We start from the raw sequence: 21,958 nt of genomic DNA, 5'->3' as shown, positions 1-21,958 counted from the left end.
GGATGTACATAAACTCCGTGTTGTTAAAGAACTTACACGTTAGTAGGAAAAGTCACGAGCTAAACGCTTAAAAAAACTTTTGTTGTCCTTTACATGTTGTAATTGTTGTTGTTATAGTTGTTGTGGTTGTTGTTGTTGTTGCTGTTATTGATGTAGTAGTTGTTGTTGCTGCTGCTGCTGCTGAACTTTTTTTCCAGTGCATAGCTGTAGACGCCCGGACGAGGCCAGCCCCGCCCTTATATGGAGGAGTTGAGCTTGAGCAGGCGATCCGGATGCTTGACCCGCAAATGGGAGCGCAGCGTATCGATCCGACTGTAGGTGGCCGGGCAATAGGGACACATCGAGCGCTGGGCGGTGTGGGAGTGAAAGTGATGCCAGCGATTGGTGACCTCCTTGCCGCAGGAGCGGCAGCGCCACATGGTGCCGGGATCGCGGGACGGCGTGAACATGTTGTGATAGGACATGGTGTGATGTGAATTGTGCCCGGTGCCACTTGGTGTATTGGCGCCGCCGCCCAATGCGGCCGCCTGTGTCGGATTATAGCCATGGGCGGGGGGCGTTCCGCCGCCACCGCCGCCGGCGCCGCTATTGTGGCCATTGCCCGCGGCGCGTATATAGTGCAGCGGATGGTATTCGCTCTTCAGGGCCGCGGATAGATGCATGCCAAAGGGCGGAGGCGAGGCCGACGAGGAGGTCGAGAGCGGTGTCGAGAGATGGTGACGAGCGGCGAGGCCTGTGTCGAGAGCGAGAAAGAGAAGAACAGACACACAACAGCCCGTCGAGCGGGACGAAAATCAGCCCAGAGAAATAGATCTTTTTTTTTTATTTGGTTTGTTTTTGTTTTTGAATTTTATGATAAGGATAGAGGGGAGCGTGACAGACAAAGAGATAGAGATAGAGCGAGTTAGAGTAAGAGACAGAGTATGATAGATATATGGCAAAAGAAAGACAGAGAGAGAGAGAAAGAAATAGAGTATACATTTTGTGAGCAAAATAATTTTGTCATAGGCAAAATAATACAAACTAAAGACTATGTAGTTACTAATTAAAAACAAATATATAAATTAAAGAGAAAGAAACAAAAACAAACTATATATATATATATGTGTGTATACATATATAGATCTCAAACTACGTTCAAGCAAATAAAACTTAGCCTGGGCAAAGACAAAAAAAAAAAGGAAAACAAAACTAAAGTCCAATCAAATACAAATAGATTGACATGGAAATAGATGAAAAATAAAGCTAACTAATTATAATTATATAAGAAAAAAAACTAAATATTATACCATGGGGCGCTATTGATTTGGCCTGTAATATATTACGTAAATATTTCCCTTCACATTCAAGCGTGCAAGTTTTTCAAAATATAAATAATTTATAAAATTTCAGCGCTGTGTTTTGTTTTTACCAAATCTTAAACTATAAAAATAATACATATATGTATATATAGCTAAGCTCTTATTTAACTCTAAAATGCCTCCGTTGAATTTTTGCGCTCGTTTTGCTGAAATTTCTTTCTTTTTGTTTTGGGATTGATTTCATATAGTTGATATAAGTATATGTATATACATATATGTATATAAAAATGAAATTAGTCACAAGTCAGCTGCATCAAATTATGATTAGGTAAACAGGTACATTGAAGGTGTATATATATAGTAGTTATAAATGTATATATAATTTGTCGATATAATAAAAATTTGAGCACAAATGGGCAACACAATTGATCTTGATGGCAAGTACAAGAAATAGCTGCATGTGTTTGCGTGTGTGTGTGTGTGTGTGTGTGTGAGAGAGTAAATTTAACATAAAACTCAATATATGTATAGAGAGATTTTTAAACATATTCATTTTGGGTGTAACTCATTTGTGCGAAGAAACATTTGCATTTCTATTTGGCAACTTTTCTTGAACCAAGCGAAAACTCAAAATGAAACCTAAAAAAACATTTGACGTTGCACATAAAATTAATTGTTAATATATAAATAAATATATAAGAGTACATATACATATATAATAATAATAAAAAATAATTATAAAAGTTAAAGGTAAAAAAAAACAGGAAATTGGGCCGAGGTTTGAAAATTTGACACACAATGCATATGTGTTTATCGTTCGTGTGTGTGGGTGTGTGTGTATGTGTGTGTGAGTAATATATATATATTATATATCTGTGAATGATAAGTTCCTATTGGGCACCCCCCTAACTCTTTGGAAGCACAATTCAAAGCGTACTCAACTCAGAAAGAAAGAAAAAAGTGATCACCATTTTGTTGTTGTTTTATTTGGTTTTTTAATCCATAAAATTCAATTTATTTGCAATTTATTTATTTGCAATTTTGTCGTTTAATTTTTGCCTGTTCTTCAGCTAACGCTTGGGCTATTATTATTTTTGTTATTATTATTATTATGATTATTTATTACTTTTGCTGCTGTTACGGTATTTTGCACTCAATTGAAATTAATATAACGCTGGCATTATATATGGGTAGAATGTTTATTAAAAATATTTTAAGATAATATTTGTAATCATAAATATATATATAAAAAAGATATTAACAAATGCTGCAAGCAACTGAGACTTACTTCAATTTGCGTTAATTAAACTTGATTTTTTTTTAATTTTAATATTTTTATTATTATTTTTTTTTTTATAAATAAAACTAAAAGTAATTGTATTGCGTTTTATTAATACAAGTTATATGAATACTTAAGAGCTAAGATTACATTGAAACTAGTTAAAAGTTTATAACTTTTTTCAGCTCGAACTGCAACAAATGCGCTGTTAAAATAGTTAAACAAAGTTATAAAACAAAACAAACAATTTGTTTTTTGAGTCTTGTTTTTTTTTCAATTTTTTTTGTTTTTTTTTTTGGGTTAAACAAATTAATAAATATGCTTGGGGTAGGGGACGGGGGCGTGGTTGAATTAATTGTTTGCTTTGTTGATGCTTATGTTGTTGTTGTTGTTGTTGTTCTTTTTGTTGTGTGTGTTGTTGTTGTTCTTTTTGTCTCTTTATCGTTTAAGTTTTATTGTTAAGCTATGACATTTAAATATTTAAAATAGACACAGAAATGTTGCTAACTGCAGCTAATTTGTATATAGTACCAATATTCCAGTTACAGATACAACACAGAAATATTCTCTATTATTTATAGTTTTTAAGTGATATGCTAACATTCGTATTAAATGTTTCTATGTTGTGTATATTTTATGTTTAATTCAAATGGTTTGCCTTTGAAATACAATACACCCGCCCAACTCCAACTACACCCATTCTCACGTATTTTATTTGATTTTTATATTTTTTTTTTGTTTTATCATATTCCACATTTCCAGTTTGCACTTAAAGAAAAAACTAGTCATATTGCACATAGGTTGAAAAGCTGTCTACTGTTCGGGGCCATCCTGGGGTTAAGAATTGTATCCCTATGGGTTTGCTTTGCATTTAAAGTATATTTGGATTTAGCACCATTTTCGCATACCACAAATTAGATGTACACCACATCATATCAATATCATAATTATAGACATCTGTTCCATATTCCATCTTTTCCTTTTATAATTAACATAATTTCATTTGTAATTTGTGTGTGTGTGTGTGTGTGTGTGTGTGTGTGTTTAAGTTTAACTATAGTTATCACATCATATATGTACATATATATATAGATAAATTTCATGTTGTTTAACAAAGCGAAAGTTAAAAAATAAACATAAAACAAAACATTAAGTCGGGGCAGTATTTGATGTAGCATTAATTACTTAACTAAATTCATGTTAAAAATTAGAACAAATAAATAGTATTCATTAATGTATTATGTTACTCTTTTGTTTAATTTTGTTTTTGTTTAGGCAATTCATGTGCGCACCAGTTGGTTTCAAAAACAACAAATTCAATTTACAAAACTACTTAGTGAAAAAAGATATGTGTAAAAAATATATATATTTATATATCGTAAGTATATATATGTATACTCATATATATATATACGGTAGCTTATAAAAATGCTGCAAAATTATGTTTAATAATTAATATAACTAAATTATATGGACTGGATAACAGAAGGCGCCCTAGCCCGACACGCACATGCATTTTTCAGTTATCAGATACATATATATATATTAAGATATATATATATATATATAAAGGGTTAATGGCGTTATGGCTGATATAATACAAAGGGTAGGTGGGCGGGGGGCAGGGCGCAGGTTGCGGGTTGTGGGCGGGTTGGGACTTTCTTATTCACACAGCGCACACATACTCCTGCACACCAGCGAGTGTGTTATAAATAAATTAACATTTTTGTTTGTATTTCGTTTTGTATGTTGAATTAATTAATTAATTAGTTAGTTAATTAATTAATATAACTGTATACTAATAGGGCATCGTATGCATGTCTTCCAGGTTTAACATTAAATAAATATTATTATTTTTTGTTGTTTTCTTCTCTTTTCAAATCTCATACAATATATATTTATATAACTGTACTACAAGTGGTGTAAGTAGGTTTGGTGGGGAGGGGGTGGGGGATAGCTTATTATAATATATTACAGTGTTGTTAAAGTATATATATATATGTATATATTTAACATGAAGAATTGTATTGAAATATTAGCTGCACACAAAATCTTGCGCCTAACAATGTCTTTGTGCCTTTTGAAATCTCTGTTAATAAGTATTAATAAAGTGCTTGGGGCTGGGTTACATATTAGTTGGGGGCTTCATATGGTATATATATATATAAGTATATATATATACACATACTTGCTGTAAGCGTGTGCACATTAGTGTTAAATGCAACAACAAACAGGTGCAAACAGCTTGGCACAATATACTTGCCCCACAGTTGGCAGCAGGAGGCCAGCAAATGTTTTTGCTTTAGCTAACAACTAGAATTATGTGCTGATAAAATAGTTAGAGTTAGAGTATATATAATTTACTGTATTTGAAATGTACTATTTATTTTTGTTGTTGTGGTTTATAATTAACTGCCTTCAAACTGCATAAAGTCCTCTGTTGGCTGCGCTCGGAAACCCTTTTTTGTTGCCTCTTGCCTCTCGCTACAAGTGCTTTCTTACTATTGTTAAGTTTTACTTAATTAATGTTTGTTGTTTTTTTTATGTAACTATGAAATTGCAACATCTGAATCCAGTTGAAACCATGAATCGTGCACAGGTCAGCATTTGATTCCATACTTTCTTTCATCCTTCAATTCATAACTTAAGATTTCTTTCTTTTCCTATATAATTGACAAATAAATTTGGCTTACCATAATGTTTTGCAATGCATGGTCAACATTTAAGATTTCATTCAGTTAGTTGTGCTATATATATATATATATATATAATTGTCTATATATATGCTTAGTCTGAGTATCAAACGTTTGCCTTGTTGTTGCTGCTGTCGTTGCCACTGCTTATGGCAGCTGCCTGTTGTAGCTTTTGGGATTACAATTATTACGATTAGCATTAGCATTAGCATTGGCATTGGCATTAGCATTAGTAGTTGTAGCTGTTTTAATTGTATTAGCTTCCGTTTGATTGCTATTGCTGCTGCTGTTGTTGTTGCACATGTTGCTGCTGCTGGCTGCAACGCACGGCGCCAGCTGCTTTAGCTGTGCCATATAATGGTTGAAGCTGCGCCGCATACAGCTGGCCATGCCATCTGGCTCCAGCTCCTCCAGCTCATTGTCGCTCTCATCAATGACAATCGTTTGCGTTTGCGTTTGATCTTGCTGCTGTTGCTGCTGTTGTTGTTGCTGTTGCAATCTCATGTTGCCGTTGTGTTGTTGTTTGGCCTCAAAGTTTTGTTGATAGTAGTTGCGTGCATAGAAATTGAAGGGCTGCGCCCGGCGTAGTTGTTGCTGCTGCTGTTGATAGTTGCTGGCAAAGTGCGGCGGCGGTTGTTTCAGGGACGATTCTTCTGGACTCCATGCAGCATAGTTCCAGGCCAGGTACTGGCTATATCATTCGCTTGTTGCATTGTGCTGCTGCTGCTGGTGATGCTGCGGCTGCAGTTGTTGATGCAGCATGTGCTGCTGCGCCAGTGAATGTGCATGTTGCTGCAGTTGCTGCTGTTGCTGCTGCGCTTGTTGTTGCTGCAGTGACTGTTGTTGCTCGCGTTGCTGCTGTTGTTGCTGCTGCTGTTGTTGCTGTTGCTGCTGGTGCGCGGCTGTAAATGCTGCTGCTGCCGCCGCCGCCATGGCCGCTTGTGATGCGGCCGCCAGCTGTGTAGCCGTAGGCGTGGCCGCGCCCACCGTTGTCGCCGAGGCGGACATTAGGTTGTCGAACTTGCGCGTGTCCGGATTGTACATGGGGTGCTTGAACTTGCAGTGGGTGCGCAGATTGTCGCTGCGGGTGTAGGTAGCACGGCACAAGGGGCACTCGAAGCGGCCGGGGAAGTGGACATGATAGTGGTTGCGTATGTGCGTCACGACCTTGCCGCACAGCTTGCAGCGATGCAGGTTGCAGCCACCGGAGAGACGCTCAAAGGTGAGCCGCATGTGCCAGGCCTTCGAGCCTACGTTCGCCGCATAACGGAATTCGTTTCGATTCGTTTCGTTTTTTATTTGTGATATATTTTTTGATTCATATATTTATTTTGTAATTGTTAAGATTTGCATATTTAAAATGTTCGATTTGGTTTTTGGTTTGGTTTTGGTTTGTTCGTTCAAACGCGTAAAGAAAAAAGAAGAGAAAAACAATGTTGTTGTTGGTGATTCACAGAAACAGAAAAATTATTTTATAATTATTCTTAAGCTGTATAATTCAATGGTTTTTATAAACTGCATTTAATTTTGTGTGTGTGTTTTTTTTTTACTAGTTTTGTTGCCCTTTTTTTAGCATTGCCAATGAAGAGTGTTTGAAGTTTAAATAGTTTATAATCTAGAGATGAGAAGACATGTGACTTCTTGTCTGGATTTTAGTAATATATAAAATATATATGTATTTGGAAACATAAGTGTGTTGCTTGGGGGGAACCATGAGAGGTGGCGGGGAGCTTGATTGAGTTAAATAGATGATTTTTTAAAATTCATTTTCTCAATAACAAATTTCGCGCAAAAATTTTGTTACACCCAAAACAAAAAACAGCAATAAAAATACAAAGAACAATTTAGTTAAATATTTTCATTGAATTTGAAAGTGTTGGACACGTGGGGGGCGGGGTTTGGGGTAAGGTAAACCAAATTATGTTTACATATAGAAAATGAAATTCGAACCAATTAAAAATAGTTGACATTGGCAAAATGGATATTTGCTTAAGAAATAATTTATAAAAATATTATTTACAATAATTAAGAATTAATAATATTCGATTAAATTTAACTAGGCTCAATTTTCAGGTGCTGAATACTTTGAAGAACCCAAACCAAATTATGTATGTATACGACTATATAAAAAATATATATATATATATATATAGATAAATATATATAAATATATATATGTATTTAGATAAATATATATATATGCATATGAGCTGTGTTTTGTTTGGGTTATACCAATATTTGTTTTTTATAAATAAATATAATTAATTTTTATAATTTGTTATATGTTTTAATAGATGATGAGTGTGTGTTTTGTTTGGATGTTTAAACGTGTTTCTACTGTTTGTTAAAATACATAAATATATATATTTATATTATATATATATATATATATATATATATATATATATATATATATATATATATATATATATATATGTATTAAATTCTGTATTTGTTTGTTGTAAGCCGAAACCATATTAGTTTCAAGATATGTTGTACTGAATTGTACGGGTGTTGAGGAGCAGTTGTTGTATTATATTTTATATTGGGGTATTTGCTAATATATGAATATACAGGGGTGTAATTAAAAGAGGGACATTAACTGATTGATTCGATATAGTCACGGCAAAGATATTATTATTTATATAAACATGTCTATATGTATAAACAGCTAGAAATTAACAAAGCTAGCATTGCGCCAACATATTTGCTAATCATTGGGTTTATAATTTAAATGACACGCATATTATCGGAAAATTATGGAACATCGATATGGAACATATTTTCAACACCCCTCCTGCCTGCTGCATACAAACATTTATAAAGAGCTCGAAAAAACAAAGAAAAGACGCCTTTCGTAGGCAGAGAGAAAGACAGTGACAGCGAGAAAGAAAGATATACAGAGTGTGAGTGAGTGAGAGAGAGACAGAGAGAAAGAGAGAGATAGAGAAAGAGACTTATAGATAGCAAGTGAGTGAGTAAGAGAGACAGACAGACAGACAGAGAGACAGAGAGAGAGAGAGAGAGAGAGAGAGAGAGAGAGAGAGCAAGTGTTTCAAAATATTAAGTATATATATATAGTAAACATTTTCAATTATTTGGCCAATTCCTGTTTTTTTTTTCCAGTAATTTTTATAAAAATTTTAAATTTTTGTTCTGCTTATTTTTGCGTTTGTAAAATTTAAAAGAATGCACATACATAAAAAACAATACGTAACCTATACATTTATAAATTATTTAAAAACTAATGAAAATTAAATCAAACAGATTTAAGATAAACTTAGTTTTATGTTTAAATAGAGCTTAGAAAATGGAAACTTACCGTAGGTAGAGAGTGCGCTTGTAGTATATTTATTTCTTATTGTTTTGTTTTTAATTTTTCTTTGGATTAATCGAATTTTGTTTTCTTTTTATATAAGAAACTGAGTTAAGTTGGTTGATCTGGTTGTTAGTTCCTATGTGAAACATTTTGGGTTTTGTTTGTGTTTGAAATTGAAAAGAACTGGAATTCGATTTGAAAGAGATTTATTAAGTAAAGTTAAAGAAGTTAAGTATTGCTTGCTGATTTGTTGTGTTTATCTTTAAAATAGTTTTAAGAGTTTGCATTTGCATTTGCTTAATCTACGACTATTTTTGTTCTTGTTTTAAATACAATGCATTTGCTGCTTTTCTAATTGTTTATTGCTGAGTATTGCGTGTGTGTGTGTGTGTGTTTGGCTTACATTGTTTCTTTAGCAAACCACTTTCAAATACATTATTTTTTAAAATTTAAATAATTATGTCAAATATAAATCTGCAACTAATGCACTTCGGTGGGTGTCTTGCCAAAGATACGAGTGCAATTATTTAACGAGCGCCCAATTTCAATCCAGATATCAAATACACCTTGCCATATATACAAGGCTGCAAAGCGGGTTTGAACCAAGCTGGTTCAAACTCGAAATTTGTCTTTGCTTTTGAGTGTGAACTGAATATTCATTTAAATCAACTGCTCGAATAAACTAGGAATCGAAATCTCAACCTTTTTTTATCAAAATTGGTTAATTATTACTCAAATGAATCTTTTGAGTGAGTTTTGGCCTTGTGGCTTACTTAATTTATTATAAATTATATTGATTTTGCTCAGAAATAAAAAGAAACAAAGTATGAAAACATGCACACTCTGCAATATTTCAGTAGAATTTGTATAAAATCCTGGTTTCATATATGTGAAAGAACAGGTTCGAGCCGTGAAGCGAGTCGTGAACTGAACCGTAAACCTGAATAGCGCCAAATTTCGTAAGGTTTGCAGCCCTGTTTATATATAAAAGTTGGCTCAAAGTGCTCACAGGGGCTCAAATATGTCTGTGGCACTTATGAATGCCTTTGAAATTGAGCACGTTTTGGTTTAGTTTGAATTTTTAACAATTTCTTTGTTTATATATTTAAAATAGTCTGGTTTCTTAATGATTTATGAAATCGTTTTGATCTCTATTGCTTTTGTTTACGTTTGATCTTTGCTTTTCCATAGCTTTAGCTACTCGTTGCATTTGTTGCTTAAAATTTGAATTTCTTTCTTATTATTGGTCGAAAAAATTGCATTTTTTGGTTATTGTTGTTGCTTTGATTAATTGAATACAAGTTTAAGTACTATATAATATGGCACACAAAATAGTATTAGTCAAAACTCACTACAGCACATGTTAAATGTTTAAATAAATTATATAAATTGTATAAATAAATAAACAAACAAATCATAACTTAAACAAATAAGTTTAACTGGTAAACGTAAAGTTGTGGAATTCTAATTGTAATACTTTTTAAAGTTTTTACTTAAGTACTGGCCTCGGTATATGCGGTTTATAATAATCAAATATGTGTAGTACCATATTTTAAAATGATGTAAAAAAGCGTCTAGAGGTTATTTGAATAACAATTAATAAAAAGTCTTTTGATAAATCAACTACAAGAGTACAATACATGTGTGTATATGTATATATTGATATATAGCTAAAATCTGCTCGAATACTCGAATTCCTTAATCTTTCAGCGTTAAAATATTACGTATGTGATTTTATAAGTTTAAAATTGAAAACCTTTTATTCGATTTGATTTGATTTGTTTTTTTTTTTTTTGTTTTTGCTTATTTCTTTTACCTGTCTTTAAGTAAATTGCGGTGAGCGCTGAAGAAACTCTCGGAAATTCTTAGGGTTCTAGGTGTACGTAATTATATAACTGAGGGGGGTCTGCAATTGCTTGTAGGGGGTTTTACATATCGTCACAGGGGTCTAACTATCTAAAGAAGTGATCACATATGTACATAATGGCTGAAGAAACGATCCTTGATATCCGCATGCTTGATCTTGCAATGGGCCTTCATATTGTCGCGCCGCGTAAACTTCTGGCCACAGACGGGACACTCGTGACTCTGGGGCCGATGGATGTTGGCGTGATGCCAGCGATTGGACACAATCTTGTTGCAGCTGACACAGCGATAGAGCGTGGGCAGCGTGCCGGACAGTTGCACAAAGAGCGTGGAGTAGTCGATGTTATGATCCCGACGATTTGCTGCAGCAGCAGCAGCCGCAGCGGCCGCCGCAGCCGCTGCTGAGGTGCTGCTGCCCGAGGCGGACGAGGAGCTGGGCTGTGGCGAGAGCGCTGGCTGATAGTGCGGGGAACTGAGTGCACCATGGGGCGGCACATGATGGGCGTGGTGGGCATAGCTATGGGCCAGCTCCAGCTGATGACTCGGCTGCAATGCATTGGCGATGCCATTGGGCGACTGCTGCAGTGCGTAGCTCAAGTGCGGCGCCTGCTGCTGCTGCTGCATCTGCTCCCGATAGCTGCTGCTGCTCGAAGTGGGCGTGGGCGAGTAGGCCGCCTCGGCGCCGCACAGCGTCTCGGCGGCTGTGGCTGCCACAATGGCGCTGCTGTGCCGGCCTAGATTCAGTGCCGTTTGCGGCGCCGCCGCCAGCTGATGATGCGGCTGCTGCTGTTGCTGGCGACTGCAGCGTATGGCGCGCATATTGCGCTCCTTGCACTTGTACTCGCAATTATAGTTGTTGTTGTCCATGTACAGGTCCGTCGCGTGCATATCCTCCTCGTGCGGCGCATAGATTATGGCACGCCTATACTTGGGCGTGGCATGGTAGGCGAGCGCTGCCGCTGCCGCCGCCGCCGCCGCTGCTTCGGCCTCCGCCTCCTCCTCATCAGCAGCCATTTGCTGGTCAGCCGTTGCGACGACGGCAACGGCCACACCGAGCTCGACATCGTCGTCCGCATTGTGCTTGCGGGCACTGTTAAAACATTTAACGCGACCTGCAAACATTTGCGTTTCGTATAATGCGTTATCACTGTGAGCGAATGGCGATAGGATTTGGTTTTAACGAGCTTTGCGACCATGGAATGCAATGGCTGGCCAATGGGATGCGCTCTCGTTTACATTCCATGCGCACAGTGGGCTTTGGCCAAATGCTAATTGGAACTGAACTGAATAAGATGTGCGCAATTGGCAAGCCGTAAGGATTGCATATTTATATATATATATATGGTATATGGTATATTTGTATAGCAGTTACTTGTATTTATGGTATAGGTAAATATATATATATTTATGTATATATATGGGTATGTTTTGTCTTTAGATATGCAAACGAATTTGGAACAACAGTCAGCTACTAGAATTGTTCTTAGTTTGGGTTTCAGTTGTAGTAAAACATTTGTAAAAGTTCTCAATACATTTCAATTGGGATTTTGTGTGTGTGTTTTTTATGGCAAATGTGGTTTATCAGAACGTAACGTAAAAATTACAAAATTGTAAAACTAAATTGCATTGACAAATGGAACTAGGAATGAAGCTTAGGCTGGCTAGTTGTTGGTTTAACGGGTTGTTCTAAAGGTTTTCAAATCAGATCGAATGTGTATGTGTGATTTTTTTTTATAAGTAACATAAACAAAATTATAATATCCAAAGGAAATCATATTTATAGCATCTTTATGAAATTGCACTAATTGTATCTTAAATTAAATTCATAATAAAACACAAATTAAAAACAGGACTTAAAGCTAAGGTTTCAATTCGGTTTCGGCAGGTTTCATAAGGTAATTAGAGGCTCTATTCAATCAACTCAACTAGATAGTATTGTGTGTATGTATATTGCATTATATGGCATATAAGGAGAACACAACAGTGTAAACAAATCAAAATGTTAACTTAAATGTTTTGTGTGTCATTTGTGGACATTTACAGTATACTATAATACAATTTTGTTCCTTATTTATTTATTAAATTAGTTTGTTTTTTTTTTTTTTTTTGTCTTTTATTTTAGTACTTCAATGTTGCAACAAATTTTTCAGCAATAAACGATATACTCATTGTTTCGCTCGTAATACTTAATTTAATTTATTTTCATTTTTTCTACTCCATTTTTTTTTGTGGTACAAATTCCAGTTCTTTTTTCAGGCCTAAGTGTGGGTAGCTTAAGAGGGGTTGTTAGATGGGGTACGATTTGTTTTTTTTTTCCTTTTTTGGTATTACCAATGTGCACGGTAAATTCCTTCGCTTTGCCGTAAGTATTGCGCTTAGCATTGGGCAAGACCGTAAGACTATAATCACACACACATAGACACGCATACACACACACACACAAGCATACGCACGACACATACACATAAATATAGTATATGTATAAAGAGGCGAAAAGATATTCGAAAAAACATTTAGTAGATTGACAAACCAATTATAAGAAAACAGACAACCATTTACAGCTCGTTACAGTGGTGGCAAATAAATTGAGCTCACATTAAATTATATATGCAGCAAGGTTAGTGTAAATATATTCAACAGAAAAATTATATAGAAACTGAATGAATTTTGAAGCTGTAGCGTTTTTTTGTTTTTATTTATTTTTTATTATTATCATTTATATTTTGGTTTTCTTACCGAAAGTCTTGTTTTTAGAATTACTCAAAGTTATTGAATTTGGTTTTGGTTTTTATGTGGTCGATTTTCTTAGACAATAAGTTGCAACATTAAAGACGAAAATAGAGTTGAAAAATTTGAGGGGTTTTGAAGTTTAGCACAGTTATAAATAGTTAATAAAAAATAACAAAAAAAAAGTTCTTCATATTTATGTTAAATAAAGAGGAAGAAAAAAAAGAACGCTAGCTTGGGGCTTCAAAAATTAAAAAAAAAAATAATAAAAATATAGAATAAATAAAAATGCATTGATAAGCAAATAGGAATTGTAAAGAATGTGAAGCATTATTTTTCTCTGAATTGTTTAAACATTGTGTATGTGTTTGTGTGTGTGTGTGTCTATTTGTGAAGTGTTATGCTTATGAAACTTGAGATATTAATATTTTATATTCATTTTATTTTATGAGTTTTTATTGTTTATAGAATACATGTGTGTGTGTGAGTGTGAAATTTATTTTGTCATGATATTATATGTGAGCCAATTTGCTTAAACTGAACCAATTCGTGGATGTCAGCGGAGGCATTTCCTATATATGTAGGTACAACTATGAGAAAAATGTAACTTAAGTTTAAAGTAAAGAGAAATCGAGTTTAAATAATAAAAACAATTAAAGATAACATTTAATGTATCGATACTTAACTAAAAACAAAATAATAATAATAATAACAATAGTGGGTGTGTGTGTATGCGTCATAGAAACATGCAACATGCGGCAACATACAAAAACTAAACCGCAAATATACGAAATTGCGATAACGATTACAATTACGATTACGATAAGTCAGCTAAAGTAGTTTCGCCTAAGACTATATATATAGAGTATATAATATACGAGTAATACAAAAAATAATGATGGCAATACGACAAACAACGAAATAATATATGTACTATATATACACATACATATGTACGTGTATACATATATAGCATAAACTATTTGGTAGGAGAGGTGTTGATCTGTTGCTCTAGCAAATGGCATTTCTTTCTCATGGCAGAATGTTCTTGAATTCACTTTCGCTCAAGAGTGGTCATTCAAAACGCCAAAAAAAATAAATAAAGGAGAAATGATATACATACAGAAAATAGTTAAATACATACATACAAAAGCATAAAAATAAAGTTTGGGTAAATAGAACTTAATATACATACTAAAATGTAAAGGTACAGTAAATTTGTCTTTCAGCGCATGGAGGCGGTGGAAAGGGGGAGGGGGGAAAGTTGTGTAGGGTGAAAAAGCCCTTTAACTGCATCGAAATGTGAACTGATTTCGGTTCGGTACAAGGAGTGGATATATATATATATATGGATCGATCAAGTGCATGCAGGATTTTATTGTTAAGGGAGCTTACAAGTTAAACGGAATAGCCGCGTACAGTGAGGCCTCGAGAATGCTGCATATTATGCCCATTGTGCACAGCTTTTCCGCAGTCCGTTAGAAAATTTTTGTCTACTGGAAACGTACGCTGGGATAGTTAGGAACGGGTTATACGAAAATAATGAAGCTAAGAACTACGGATTTTTTACAGTTGTTTACTACAAGTTTTTCTTTTTTCGTTCGGACTTTGGATGCTCCATAAAAAAAATACATTTTTATACAGAAATCAAAAGCTAATGTAAAAATCGTACAAGTTTTGCTCTATTTTTCTTTTTTTTATATATCTTTTGTTGATATCGTTTAGTTTCGAGTGCATTAGCTTTAAAGCACAGATAGAAAATAACGAAACACATATATACTATATGAATACATATATATGTTTGTATATATATGTATATATATATAGAGATATATTTAGATATTGGTGAAGTTGGCGCTACTCACCGTCAATGTTGTCCGTCTGATCGAGTGGCATCTGTTTGGCATCGTTGTGCTCCTCCCGTGCGTCGGCGGCCTGCAGCGCGTGTTGGGTTAACAGCGTGGACATGTCCTCGGCGTGCATTTTCAGAGCAGCGCTCTAAGAATGCGGAGAAAGAGAGACAGAGAGAGAGAGAGAGTGGGAGGAAGAGAAAGAGTGGGGTAGAGAGTTGTGCGCAATTGTTAAATTCTTTTCTTTTTATATATAAGTATATATGTATTTATTATTTTATTATTATTCAATTGCAAAATGCTTCAAGCCGCTTAAATTAAATTACAAAAAGCTGCTAACACTATGCCTAAAACTAAACCTGAGCAAGTGCATCATGTGTGTGTGCGGGTGTGCGTGTGTGCATTTAGTTATATGCATTGTTGGGCATCAGGCGCTGTCCTCGCCCACATTTATGGTGATTATATCGGGCGGTGCTTGCCGCTTGGCTGTGCCGCTGCTCCGGCTGCTGCTGGCGGCCAACGTAGCCAGATTGTCCTGCTCCTGGAGCTCGCGCTCATAGCACAGGCGATGCGATTTGCATTTGTTGTGATGATTAACAATTTCCAGTCGAAAATTGGAGTTGCCCTCGACAAAGGAGGTGCGTATGTCGGCCAGCTCGGTGCTCCATTTGCGGCAGTGCTTGCAGAACATCGTATTGGCCAGCTCATCGTATTTAAGCCAATCGAATTGATATAACCAATTCGCACGAAAGCGTCCGCTCTTGCGAGAAGTGCTACTGCTGCTGCTGCTGGCAGCGGTTGCAGGTGGACCCAGCAGTTGTTTTGGCTCCATGTGGCGCTGCTGCTGCTGTTGCTGCTGATGTTGCTGCTGATGTTGCTGCTGCTGCTGCTGCAGCAGTCGCTGCACGGTGCTGTCGAGCGTTCCCTGCTGATATTGCAGCTGCAGCGACTTCAGCTGCGCCTCCACCGCCTGCTGCAGCAGCAGCTGGTGCATGGAGCTTTTGTTGCTTGAAAACGCGTCTGTGTCTTTTGTGCCGCTCGCTTTGGGCTGCGCGTTCAATGGAAACGCAACAAAAAAACAAACCAACCAAAAAAAAAAAAACGAAAAACAAACGAAAATGGGAAAAATCAACTTCAGAAAAAATGGCAGAAACAATCTACTGGTAGAAGGAAGGATTTGACGCTGTTTTCTTTTTTTATGCTGTTGCAATAATTGTTGAGATTTTTTCTTTTTCTTGGCCGATATTCCATTTCGAGATATTCGAATTCCGAGAAATCTATATTTCAAAAACAAAACCAAACAACCAATCCTTCGTTCTCACACGCCGTTGCTTTATGCGATTTTTTCTTAAATTTTACAAAACAAAACAATTTGTTAGCAGCTTTTTTCGAGTATTCTCGTTTTCTCGTTTCTTTTTGTAAATTTTCTATTGAAGCATTTTGCAATTGGCTTAAAGTATGCAATTATATGTACAGAAATATTGTATATAGAACAAAAATAATGTAGCTGCAATTTTTTTTTTTTTTTTGTATGTGGTTAAGAACAGAAATTGGAACCATCGCACCGGTTCAAAAGAAAAAACCTTAACAATAAACTTAGCTAACTAAAAGGCATTACGCATTAACATTAGATATATATTGAAATCGAATCATGGAGGGGACACGGGCTGAATTTTGGTTCAGGTAGTCGGTAGTCGAATCATACACTTACCGGCAAGTATTCGGGGGGCAGCGCCACGTGATGCTCACGATGTTGCTGCTGCTGCTGTGCATCCATTAGCTCCTGCTTAATACTTAGCGACTGACTGAGTCCGCTCAGCGCACTGGCCGCGCCCACATTGCCGCCGCCCAGATGGCCAACGGTCATCGAGAGCGGCGAATCGCGCCTACCGCCGCCCGCGTCCTCCGACTCGGATGTGCTGCCGCCCGCTTTCGGCACCGGACTCGACTTGAAGTTGCTCGCCTGTAAAATGGACGCAAAAAGAAATACTACGAATTAGCATACACTTTCTCTCAATGTGTCCTATGCACCTTTACAATTAAGTGTATTCTTCTTTAACCTTGAAGCAGACGTGACTTTACCCATCTAGGAACTTGATGTTTGCTCTCGAAAACTATATGCAGAACGATTTTATCATTTAAATTTTTACAGTTTCTCTCATTTGAGTAATATCGATAAACATCGATTTTTAGACATAGTTTTTTAAGCATAACTCAGAGACTACAAGACCTATTTACACCAAACTTGGTATGTAGCTAATAGAGTACATATATTAACAATATTTAACTTTTTTGATAGAGCAAGAAAATACGCGCTATTTCATTACTATGGCCTTGCGCTTTGATACATGGTATACATACTCGCTATATAGAGAACTATTGGACTTACGGTCCAATCCAAATCCATTCATGAATGCATTTCCCATACACATTGTGGGACTAAGAGAAAAACAAGCACATGACAGCTGGAATACTTTCAATGGACGTTTTGCCGCTGAGTTTCGGAGATCTGTTAGTCGGATACTGCCGGCTGGAGCACACTTATTTTATCAGTGACATAAAAGTTAAAATCTCTGCGCGAGAGCGGCACGCGCCAATTGCCTAAAACAGCAATACGATAAGTTACACACACGAGCACACACACACACCAGCCCACACCCTCACGTATCAGAAAAGACCACTGACAGCTGATAGGCCCGCCTCTTTGGACAAGTCAGAATATCTGCCTATCGCGATTGCCAAACATAAATGTTGTTTGTTTGCTGTGTTTCAACGCGTGCTGATAACCGTCAATATTTGGCATGTTTTGCTAGCTGAATTTATATAAACTCAAACTTCATGTACACTTTCATGACATAACGAACTTTGAGTTGATTAGAAATCGATAAAAATTATTGGCTGGGTATCGATGTATTACCGATTCCGATTACTAATAAATGTATTCATCAATTGTTTATTTTCTTCTAGCTGGCTACCGATACAAAATTGATAGCGAAATATGTCTCTCATTGGCTTTCGATCGATCAACTATATCGATAAATGTAGAAAAACCAATTTAAAAAATCCATAAAATCATAAAAATCAATGCATAAAAAGTCCTTGGCGTACTGGCCTTAAACCCTTTCGGTGGATCGTTTAAGGCTTTTACTCTGGCAATATATCTGCGACGTCTGCAGGAGGCACAGTCGCTACTCGATACCATGGACGACCGCCTGCTTAGTAAGAGCGATCGCTGGAAGATCGACAAGGCTTTTATTTTCGTATGGTCAGGGTGTACCCTGGCATTCTTGACTGGGAACTTGAACCAGCAAAGACCATGAATAATCTACAATCCGCTCTTTGATTGTGACCATAAACCTGGTCTGTGACACATATCCGCTTGTGCTGATCATTATATTTCGTTCTCATGTCGATGTACTGAAGGCACACGTAAGTATACTGCGATCTACTTAAGACAGAGACTGAGAACTACAACGATAGTGTCAGCTGCATTACAAGCTGATCCTTAAATGAGTTCGGTGAAATATTTGTGGTCACGTTACCTATAATCTCTCTCTTATTCTGTCAGATGTTGTGACTGAATGCGCCCAGTTGTTAGTCGCACCATTTCTGATGATCGCCGCTGTTCTGGGCTTAAATACGATAAATGTTTTATACTGTTCAGATATATTTCGTGCAATACTGCAGACCTTGCCCTTTTGCAACCTTTGCGATCTGCTTGTTGGGGGAATGAGTCAATCGCATTGGATCGCTGCTGAACGCAAATATAGGTCCACTATGAGGATATTCATTCAACATGTGCGAGAGTCTATCATATTTCTGGCTGCCAAAACATTTCCCCATTACAATGAACAGTAATATTAAGGTGGGTGATTTGAGTTATATAATTATAATTAAAGCTTGCAGATGGCCAAGTTTGCATTTAGCGTTATGATTTACTTTCTTGCTTTCATTAGGCAGTCAAAATTATTGCCAAAATCAAATATGCCTAAGTGAAAGGCTCTATCTTTAAAAATGAGTTGCATTTTTAATTTGTTTGGAGAATGGGGCAAGATATCTAGAAAGTGAAATGTGCCCGATTTGGGCATACTACACAAGTTACTGCATACTAAGTTGGGTGTATATAGCTCTTATAATTCTCGAGTTATGCTATGAAATAAGAATACTTTATGAGATATGTTTTCTACTGCATTGACCTATGTAACACGCTTGCCAAGTTTCGTCAAAGAATTTGTCATTCGCTTTTCGATTTTACATATTTAAAACTTGGATCAATTCCAATTCAATCTTTATATAACAGTCCAAAAGCTCGTTGATTGGCTACAAAGCAAGCGGCAATAATTGAATCAGAAGAATTTGTCTAATAATTTGATCCGTCTGCCCGAACTTAAGCTAGTCTGTGATAAACTGTATAAACGTTTTCTTTAAACAATTTTTTCAACATTATATACTATATGGAGTCGCAGATTTCGTGCTCAATTATAATATTATCAGTATTTCTTTTGACACCTTCTCGTTGCACTCGAAACTCACCTGAGAGTCCTGCGCGTAGTGTCTGTCCTGTATGTGGGCCGCATTCGCATGGTGGCTCGAGGACAACGAATTATCACAGTTGGATGATGAGTTCTTACGTCTGCGCTTACTACTACACAGCTGATCCACGGGCGTCGTGGAGAGCTCCCTGTCCCGATCTCTGTCTCTGCTATCGTTGCGCTCTCGATTGTTGTTGTTGTTGCTGCTGCTGCTGTTGTTGTTGTTGTTATTGTTGTTATTGTTGCTGCTACTGCTGCTGCTATTGTTGTTGTTGTTGTTGCTGTTACTATTATTATTATCCTTGGTACTGTAGTCCAGCTGCAGCAGCTCATCCCGACTATCAGCCCGCTCGAGCGTGCCCCGCTCGCTGCCCCGATCGCTGCCAGCATCGCCGCGACTGTTTAAAGCATCGGCGCTGGCGCTTCTGTTCGCAGCGGCCGCGACTGCGGCGGCCATGGCAGCTGCCGCGGCACTGGCGCTGCCCACGCTGGGAGATCGTTCGCCGGCGCTGGTTGTCAGGCCGAGCGCTGCGACGGCGGCATTCACATTGCCGCCGGCTGCGGCCACAGCGGCCGCGGCAGCAGCTGCCGCCGCGGCGGCGGAGCTGCGTTCGCTTAGGCTGAGGCTGCTGCTGCTGCGCTGCAGATCGTCGCGTAGGTCGCGTTCGCAGCGGGAGCGCAGGGAGTCACGTGAGTCGCGCACATCGGCGCCCAGGCCGCCACCATAGCTGGGCCCGCGTCCAGTGGGCGAGCTGGCGGCCGAGTCGCGCAGCTTGTCGCAATCGGAACGATAATTCAGATTGTTGTTGTCTGTGAGGCCGCGCACCTGTGAACGCCGTACGAAAGGGAAACGGAAATAAATACACTGGGCTACAAGGACGAGCTAAGCTTAACGAACACACACCTGCAGACTCTCGGCGGTCTTCAGGAACATGGGCAGCGAACTTTGACCCACATTGACCTCACCCTTGTACATGAAGTCCAGCAGGGAGCGCATCTCTGAGTATCGTACATCTTTCAAATAGATGATGGGATGTGGATGCTGATTCTGCAGGAAAATCGTCTCGAAATATGGACTGCAGGCTGACAGTATGGTTTGATGTGCCTGGAAAATAATATTAATTAGTTCTTCCGCTTAATTACCTAGATAATAGGCTGCTCACCTTGACTGTTTCACCATCGCAGGCGAGGGTGACATCGCAGAGCGCCTCACGCTGCAGCAGCGAGGTCAGCACCCCGGTCAGATTTGTGGGATGGTTGTTCCAGCGTAAACAGAATTGCTGGTCCATAGCTCCTTGTTCAGTGTTGTACCTGCAATACGAATATCGGATTTTTTAATAAAAGATTCAAGTGATTCACTATTTTCAAAAGAAAATAGTTTTAAATATAAAGCTGACCCAAGTCCGGCAAGAACTAAGACTCAACATTCCTTTCAGTACTTTTACATTTGCCTCAAACATTTGAAATGTATAATTTCACACATTCGCGTGGAAAATTAGTGAAAAGTATTGTTTATAACTTTCTTTTCTTTTCTTTTTTTACTAAGTGCTGAAAATATATTATTTGCTCAACAGTTTGCCTTTCACTTAACCAAATCAATTCCACTTTTAATCTACAACAGTGGAAAATAGGTGAAAACTGTTATATGTAACTTATAAACATACATATGTATAAACGAGAGTTTTCGAGCAATCCGCAGTCACTGGTGAAAACTGAGTGGATAATTCAAACTTAACGAAACAATTTTTTTTTTAAGATTCAATTATTTTACTATTAATATTTAAGAGGCGCAATTCTCTCATAACAGCAACTTTCTGAAACAGGTTCTTCGATCAGTTCCAAACCTTAATCAAATTTGCTAAATATGAATAAAAAAATATTCTAGCATTTATCAGAGGCGAGGATCGGAGGGCGGATTGTAATTTAGAAAATGTTGTTAATGAAAGTCTATTACTAACATTTAACATAAATTAACACATTTACAAGCCAGTTTATAAACAAAAGTATTTCCAGATCTCGTGATAGTTTCTTTCGAAGGGATAAGAAGAGGCACTAGAGAATTTGTGGGAAATGTTTATGTTAATTTCGTATATTTACTGGTATTGTCTGTGACAGGTGTTTTTATATTTTACCCACACGACTTGTCTATTATTTTCCGTTATATTTACCGTAGCAATAATTGCGAACATTTGACAATTTTGCACTTAAACAAATAGACAAACGTCTGTACAATTTGTGTTGTCTTATCGAGTGTGATCGAAAATAGGACTTTGTTCCCATTACTAGATTTAGCACTGTTCTAAATTTATAATTTAGTTTCCGTCGCATATTTTTTTTTTATCTTTATCAGCTATTATCAGTTTGCATGTCGGAAGCGGAAGTAGTCCCTTC

At 37.1% G+C, this 21,958-nt stretch overlaps 1 protein-coding gene across 4 annotated transcripts; it reads right to left on the bottom strand.

Annotated features, from left to right (window-relative positions):
* Nucleotides 1–124: 124 nt before the first annotated feature.
* Nucleotides 125–20,878, bottom strand: LOC115761249 (sex determination protein fruitless). Of its 4 annotated transcripts, none has more exons than XM_030702956.1 (6): nt 20,731–20,878; nt 20,472–20,672; nt 19,569–20,393; nt 16,747–16,998; nt 15,051–15,183; nt 125–733 (listed from the first exon to the last, which is right to left on the bottom strand). In XM_030702956.1, exons 1-6 carry the CDS (start codon nt 20,854–20,856, stop codon nt 237–239), a joined length of 2,034 nt encoding a protein of 677 aa, XP_030558816.1. In that variant the 5' UTR covers nt 20,857–20,878; the 3' UTR covers nt 125–236. The 4 variants fall into 4 exon arrangements, with proteins under 4 accessions (XP_030558816.1, XP_030558815.1, XP_030558814.1 ...); XM_030702955.1 differs by lacking the exon at nt 125–733 and adding an exon at nt 4,811–6,523; XM_030702954.1 differs by lacking the exon at nt 125–733 and adding an exon at nt 8,799–11,570.
* Between the last annotated feature and the right edge of the window lie 1,080 nt (nt 20,879–21,958).

The sequence above is a fragment of the Drosophila novamexicana genome, unplaced genomic scaffold (genome assembly GCF_003285875.2).
Source record: "Drosophila novamexicana strain 15010-1031.04,08,12 unplaced genomic scaffold, DnovRS2.1 tig00000485-arrow-pilon, whole genome shotgun sequence".
Taxonomy (NCBI): Eukaryota; Metazoa; Arthropoda; class Insecta; order Diptera; family Drosophilidae; genus Drosophila; species Drosophila novamexicana.
The sequence above is the reverse complement of the archived record's forward strand: the minus strand, read 5'-3'. Positions and strand labels throughout refer to the sequence as shown.